A 7,668-nucleotide genomic window follows, 5' to 3' on the forward strand; every position below is an offset into this window, starting at 1 on the left:
GTTAATAAATGTAAATCAGTGAGGCACTTTTGTCTATGTGCCACTCCCACTCACTTGTTTTCCCTGCCTATCTCAAATGAATGACAGAGGCCCACCATTTCTCCATTTCCCAAAGTATTCCTCTGCCTTGGGAGGAACAACAGATCAATCAGTGTTGGATAATCAATGTTAGCTTGAGAGCAGCTGGGTAAGCCAGGAAAATGTCTAATGCTTTAGTTTGTTATTGTAAGGAACAGCCAAGCGTGATGTTTATATGTAAAGGCCCCAGGAGTAGGATTTAATTAACAAATGACAGCTGGGATTTCTAGAGAGCATACCTCAGAAACCCTGGGCCTCATCATTCTATCTCAGGTCAAATCAGCATGGACACCATTGCCAAAACCCATTCATGTCTGGCAATGACTTGTCCTTCAAATTTTCACTGAGGATGTCAAAGAAGTGTGTAGCCTGAAAAATACAACTGTGGGGTTGTAAAGGGAAAAAAAAGAAGAAGAAAAAATAGTGTTCATGCATTCAGTTAACAGGGTAATGAACACGTAAAACCCATGTAGTCAGCACTGACTGGACGACCATGATTTGTGTCCATTATTTTGGTGGTGTTCTGATGATGGATAGTGTGTGTGTGTGTGTGTGTGTGTGTGTGTGTGTGTGTGTGTGTGTAGGTGTGTGTGTGTGTGTGTGTGTGTGTAGGTGTGTGTGTGTGTGTGTGTGTGTGTGAGTGAGACAGACACACTGAGACACTTGGAAAAGTTCTTAGAAAGAATAAAGGTATCTGACACTTCCTGATATGATAAACAGCAGAAGAGACAATTGACAGCACACTACCACCATCTGGTGGCAAAACACTGATGCCACCACTTGCATTTATTTACCAATCAAATACACACAACTGTTAGCTGATTAATTAGTTTAAACTATGTGAAAAATAGCGAGTGACTTTAAGTTCAGAAATAAAATTAATACAATGTTCTAAAATCTTTTGGATGTGGATGTTTTGGACATGAGATGTTTTCTTGTGTTCTTTTCCGGCCTTAGTAGAACTATGTAGCACTTGGGGGCAAAAATGCAGCCCAGCAATCCATAACTTGAGGCCAAGATAGCAAACACCTCTGTGACTGTGGAGTACTTTCCAGGAGAGCTGATGTAGGCAGGAATAAACGCTATCCACACAGCACAAAAAATTATCATACTGAATGTGATGATTCTGGCCTCATTGAAATTGTCCGGAAGTTTCCTGGCCAGAAAAGCCAAGACAAGACAGAGGAAAGCCAGCAGGCCAATGTAGCCCAGGACCAGAGCATATGCTAGATGGGAACCTTTGTCACAGAGAAGAATGACAATAGGGCTATCACGTGGCATTAGTTTTTGTGGCATTGGGGGAGCAACAACCAGCCATACTGTACAGATGATTACCTTTATTTTGAAAAAAAAGTACACGTTTAGTATTTCAACTTTTTAAAGAAATGTTCCATAATTATTCTGATCTTAATAAAAAGCCAAAATTCTTTACCTGGACAAGTGTACAACAGGTAATGATTATCCTTTGCTGCAAAGGCCCAAACCATTTTATGACATGACTGCCTGGAAGTGTAGCCTTAAAGGCAATTAGGACCACTATGGTTTTCCCCAGAATGCAGGAGATACAGAGGACAAAGGTAATTCCAAATGCTGTGTGGCGCAGCAGGCAGGACAACTTAGAGGGCTGACTGATGAAGATCAGGGAACACAGGAAACACAGAGTCAAAGACAAGAGTAGCAGGAAGCTCAGTTCAGAGTTATTAGCCCTAACAATGGGGGTGCTTCTGTGACAGTAGAATATAAAGGCCACAAAGCAGGTGCTGAAGATGCCAGTGAGGGAAATAACCATCAGAATGAGTCCCATAGTGTCACTAAAGGAAAGGAACTCCATCTGTTTGGGGATGCAGGCAGTCTTCTCAGCACTGGACCAGAACTCTGGCAGGCATCGGATACACTCTATGGCATCTAAAGGAAAGACAGAAAGGCCTTAACTGCCATATTGTGACTTTTCCACAGCAAATGCACTGGGTAAGTCACATTGCAAACAGTAATGTGGCCAAATGGCATTTCCTCACCAGTCTGATTGCTAATCTCCCCAGCTGCACAAACCACACAATCATGGCAGCAGATAGGGAAGTTAGGTCTGATTGCTTTCCGGGTCCCTGGGGAACAAACATTGCTGCATACTGACAAGGGAACCTAAGCCAAAGTGGAATCACAAACTACACTGGTCACGTAATGAAAACCTGAATATACAAATTACAGTTCAGAAAATTGTTGTTGTATTCTGCTGAGACCCTTACTTTGGTTTGGTTACCAGTCCATAAAATGTTCTCTTTCTGGATTTGAAGTTTATGGTGAGAAGCTGCAATTGTCTCATCAAATTTACCTACAGTGACAAAATCCATTTTTCCATTTGGCTTCAGCTGCCAGTTAACAAGGTCATACATGGCTGTAGGGTCACCATTCTCATCAAACTTGGTTTCGTCACCAAAAGTGTTGAAATATTTTACCTGTTTTATATAATGAAGCAGCTAGAAAAAAAAGTAGATATGATCAGTAAAAGTGACTTCTGTAAATTTATAATGAATTATTAAACAAAGTAGTACCTGCCATGGCTTTATACTGTCCATATCTGGACATGCTTGCTGAAGAAATGGTCCTTTTCCTTTCACACAGCTTCTCATAGCCTTGATTGCATGGGCAAGGGCATACACAGCTTTATAGACATTGTAGGAAATCCTTAGCTGTGACACATCTGAATAGATATTTGCTATGCTCCCCAACTCTTCTGTTCCAGAGCATGGAGGATTACCCTCAGTATTATATTTTTGATCTTCAGCCTCTACACCCAGACTGCACTGAAACACCTCTTCCCAGAAGGGTGCCAGGAAGGGATCATTATTTGCACCTGAGCTTAAGGGATTCAAACGAAGAAGGAAATCTCGCAATCCAGGTATGTCTGCTCGCCGAATGGCAAATCCCATCGAACCCTGGAGGATGTGATGGTACTTTCTAGGGGTGGAAAGAATGGCAGCTGTGCTCCAAGCCTCACTGGCCAGCCATTGTATCCCAGAAAGCTCCATTCTGAATTCATGAAACATGTAGATTTGTGTTTTTACAGTGATAGAAAAACATTATAGACTTAAAGTCAGCAAATAAAACAGATGATACTGAGGACTTGTGGAAGAATCCAACCTGAGCACTTCATCAAACAGAGCTGCTGCGTCTTGTTCCACGGCAAACACCAGAATCACCCAAACCCCAGATGATTGGATGGTGGAAACAATAGATGATATCGTGCTCTGCGCTCTGTTCTTAGGTATAATTTCATGAAGAGCAACACAAGCACCCAACTTTGTAACCTAAGAGAGCAATAAAGAAGATAAATAACAGTAAATATTATTTTCATAGTTATTTTAGTAAGATACTCAAAGAAAAGGAAAAGAATGCAATATTATTATGAATACCTTTATTTGTAATTGTCTGACTCACCTCATTTACAAAGATATTAGCCCCACCACGACCATAATCATCATCCCCTGCAATCACACCCACCCAAGTCCAGCCAAAATGCTTGACAAGTTGTAGTAGTGCATCTACCTGGCAGTAGGAAAAAAAAAAACAAGAAGACTAACACAGAGAACCAAAACAAAAAACAAATATAAAATAAAGCAACAACAAAAAACAATGCAAAATATATTTTTGTTTGAGTGTTGCAGTGAACCTGGAAGAAGTCACTGGGCATGGTCCTTAAAAAGGCAGGAAACTTGTTTTTGTCACTGAGACATGCACAGCTTGAGAAATAGCTAACCTGTAAAAACAAAACAAACAAAAAAATCCCATAAATTTCAATGTAAAATAAAACTTTATGACTGGTATTGAACCATAAAAGACTCTTAAATTAATCAGTTGGATTTAATTCACAGGCTTGACCTACCCTAGTGGTAATTCAAAAAAATTGACAATAAGCAATGCACACTACTATGTCGATTACAGAGTATTTTACAAGCTGTGAGAAACCTACCTGTGGCACATGAAAGACTCCCAAGAAATGAGCTACTACTAGAGACTGAGTAGAGCCCCCATCTCCAATCACTGCTGGTATGGACTCATGACAGACTCCTTGCTGGTGTGTATTTCCTGCTGAATTGTTCTCTGTACCCCTTAACTCTAATACAGCCTTTAGAGCCTGATGGGGTGTACTACATGAATCATATATCTTATAGCCCAGTGTGATGTTGGGAAGGAGATTGCCCTTTCTGTTAATTTCCTCAATGGCAAAGATCATAGTTTGCATCCAACGGAATGTCCGAAAATTAAACCTGGAAGAAAACAGCAAGAAATTTACATTTGAGATGCACGGGTTGACTGGCCAGGGACTAGAACTGGATGATTCCCATTGTTCTGAGTCCGGACTGGTAACTGGCATACCAGTCTCACGTCATGCATGTACAACACATGCACAGTGATGCAAGCAAATAGTTACTTGTTACATGGTACCATGTTGCTAGGATACAAGCTCCTTTCTGTGAGAGTGGACACAAAGTTCACCAAAGCTAACAGGTGAGTACAATGAAAAAAAATCCTGTCAACTAACATTTGTGACACTTAAATTATCGTAACCCAGCTGAACATGTATGTTTTAAAGATTTCTAACAAAGGCAATGTGGCACAAGCTAAAGCTAACAAGAAGTCAAATCTAGTCACAACCCAGCAGCCTCAGTATGCACAAAGGATCACTAATTATAAGGAAAATAATGGAAACAAGTTAAAACAGAGGAAATGATCAGTGTCCTGTTATTTGGTCAATTTATAAACATTCTGGAAAATGATGTCAGCAACTGACATTTGTTTTGTTACATAAATGTGTTGCACCTGTGTTTGTTTGGTAGATAAAATATTTCAGGTAAAGCTGGGGGTACAGTGTGTGCATTAATTACAGTTAATTGTTCTTAAAATAACTTTATTTTCAGTTGGTTCAGTGAGAGAAGATTCTCCAACGTATTGCAGTTTGGGGGAAATTGTAAAGCTTAAGTTATTTTGTATCCATAATAAACAAAATATTTTGCATTAAAAGTTTGTTTTTATTTGTACATGCTTTTAATTATAGCTCTTTGGAATCAGCAAAAATGATATTCCCAGATAACACTATATTTCAACATCCTTAATGTGAAGTTCCAAACAGCAATGTTAAGGATATTTAAAGAACTCTTACCTCGTGCACTGGGTAGACGGAGGTGTAGAAGTGAAAGACAGACTGGGCTCCACCACCATGTCATGAAGGGAGAAGAGTCCTCCTAATATGATGTCCCCTTTTTTTTCCAGTGCAGGCAGGCTCATCGTGCCAGGAATTACTTCACATTGATCTTGGTACGAGTCATAGGCAAAAATCCCTGTCCACAAAAGACTAAAGAGGACAAGCCTAGCTCTTCTCCATGAAAGACTAAACTTTGTTAATGTCAATGTCATCCATAAAGGGTTCATCCTTTCTGGAAAATAAATAATTATATACATCTGATAGTAAATTTTGCAAAACTTATAGAAATTTGACCATGAGCAAAAAAACAAACAAAAAAAAACAGTTAACTTGTTAAGAAAAAGCATGAAGAATGCATCATTACATCATTAACTTATCCTGATACAACACAACATTTAAAGAAATTTAACATACAGTATCTGGCCAACATAAGTTGATTATTATAAGGTCAATCTAGTAGTTAAAATACTTTCTATCAATCTGCTGTATCTTCCACCCCTACCAGTGGTGCACAAATAATATAGTCTTTGGCATCAAGTAAGAGATGCTGTCCTGTATGATATATATGCTCTCTGTCTCATGCTGCAACTGTAAGATTGGCTCTATCCCTGGGACTTATGATCAAAGGAAACAGAACATGAGGTTCACAACAAGTAACAACAACAACAACAAGGAACTGGGATGGGCACCTGACCATAATGAAGAAAGACATGAGCTGTCTCATGTCTTAGTATTATGCCTGACTAGGTATTCATCCTTCAGGGATAAGGAAAGGCACATAGTAGTGCAGTATTAGTCAGGGCTTCTACACTACATTACACGTGAATACATTGCTTTTAGAACATACACACAGCTGCACTTTTATTAATATAAAATATATTAAATTGACTTACACTGATTTACACTAACCCTGAACCCTTTCTCCTACAATTCCCTAAACTTTTAAAGTACATTTAAAATAACCATAATTCAGCCATAATTTGATTTTTATGCTTTTAGGATTTATGTTCTGACTTACTTTTGGTGCCTAAAAGAAAGGTCAGGAGTAATTTAGTGATTATTAATGAGTCATTGGTGTGTTTTGCATATTGTTATCAAGACAAACTCTGCAGGCTACAAAACACAGCAAAGCAGAATGAATATTACATGTTGTATGTTGTGCTGCCTCAGGCCATGAGATTGTGTTATGCACCTAATATGTCCCTGAGTGATGCTCAGAAGTGGAAGGATGGTGTCCTAGGAGACAGTGTTTAGTATTAGGATACGATAATCTCTGTATTGTTTAGTTTAGCTTTTTAACAAGACCTTGGGCTCAAACGATCAAATGCTCTCATGGGAAAGGATTAACATTATTTTATTCTAAAAACAACTTGATGAAAAGAAAAAAATAGACTGTAGTTAAAAGCTATCCTCACTGGGAGATGGATATCATGGTAAGTGAAGTTCCTCACTTATAACAATACAAAGACAATATAAATGAATCAACTTTCTAAAAAAGGAAGAACAGAAAGAAAATACTGAGTTACAGTTAAGATCTTTGTCTTGTCTTCCTCCCCTCACCCCAACTGGCAGCCCCTCCCTGAGCCTGGTTCTGCTGGAGGTTTCTTCCTGTTAAAAGGGAGTTTTTCTTTTCCAATGTTGCCAAGGCACTTACTATGATGTGTAGGGGCGTTCTTTCTGTTTTCTTTGATTATTTTAGGAGTTCTCACTTGCAACATCGTCACCATTTTCTCTGCAACAGCTGGAGTTAAGCGTGTGAGAAATCGGGCAGGGCAAACTGTATGGAGATCGCACCAGGCTATTGGTTCTGAATGATTATGATTTACTAACATGGTGGCGAGAACAAAATAGACTGGTATGCAACACCGTTACCACACATTTCTGTCATTTGACTTTAACATTCCATCCTTGTACCTTACATCTCCCATCATAAATCAGACAGACACACATACATATATGCACATATATCATTATTCACACACACACACACACACACACACACACACACACACACACACACACACGCACACACAGTTGCTAGCTCATATATAACAAATTAACTTACTGTTCCTCAGACAGAGGATTTTGTTGGCCCTTACTGGACACTGACTTTGACAATAGATGAATGGATGGTTGTTAGTGGCATATGAAGGAATCCAGATGAGGGTTGATACCTTCATGTTTGAGGCCAGTGAAGTGTCATGTGTTGACTGTGAAGCAGACAGGTGACCCATATGCTGGACTCGTCAAACAGAAGATGAACGTAAAACATAGCTTCTTTGCTGGTAACAAACTGAATTAACGTACGATCAAACATGGCAGGAACAAACTGACTGGCAAAGCGACTAAGCCTAGGGAGAAAACATAGAGACAAACAGCAGCACACAACA

At 39.3% G+C, this 7,668-nt stretch overlaps 1 protein-coding gene across 1 annotated transcript; it reads right to left on the reverse strand.

The window, feature by feature from the left end:
• Window positions 1-969: 969 nt before the first annotated feature.
• Window positions 970-6,996, reverse strand: LOC102783031 (extracellular calcium-sensing receptor-like). Its single transcript, XM_035909742.2, has 11 exons — window positions 6,933-6,996; window positions 5,237-5,414; window positions 4,046-4,343; window positions 3,746-3,832; window positions 3,514-3,621; window positions 3,217-3,383; window positions 2,628-3,105; window positions 2,322-2,552; window positions 2,094-2,217; window positions 1,511-1,983; window positions 970-1,413 (listed from the first exon to the last, which is right to left on the reverse strand). Exons 1-11 carry the CDS (start codon window positions 6,994-6,996, stop codon window positions 970-972), a joined length of 2,652 nt encoding a protein of 883 aa, XP_035765635.2.
• Between the last annotated feature and the right edge of the window lie 672 nt (window positions 6,997-7,668).

The sequence above is a fragment of the Neolamprologus brichardi genome, chromosome 14 (assembly GCF_056152115.1).
Source record: "Neolamprologus brichardi isolate AB-2024 chromosome 14, ASM5615211v1, whole genome shotgun sequence".
Lineage (NCBI taxonomy): Eukaryota > Metazoa > Chordata > Actinopteri > Cichliformes > Cichlidae > Neolamprologus > Neolamprologus brichardi.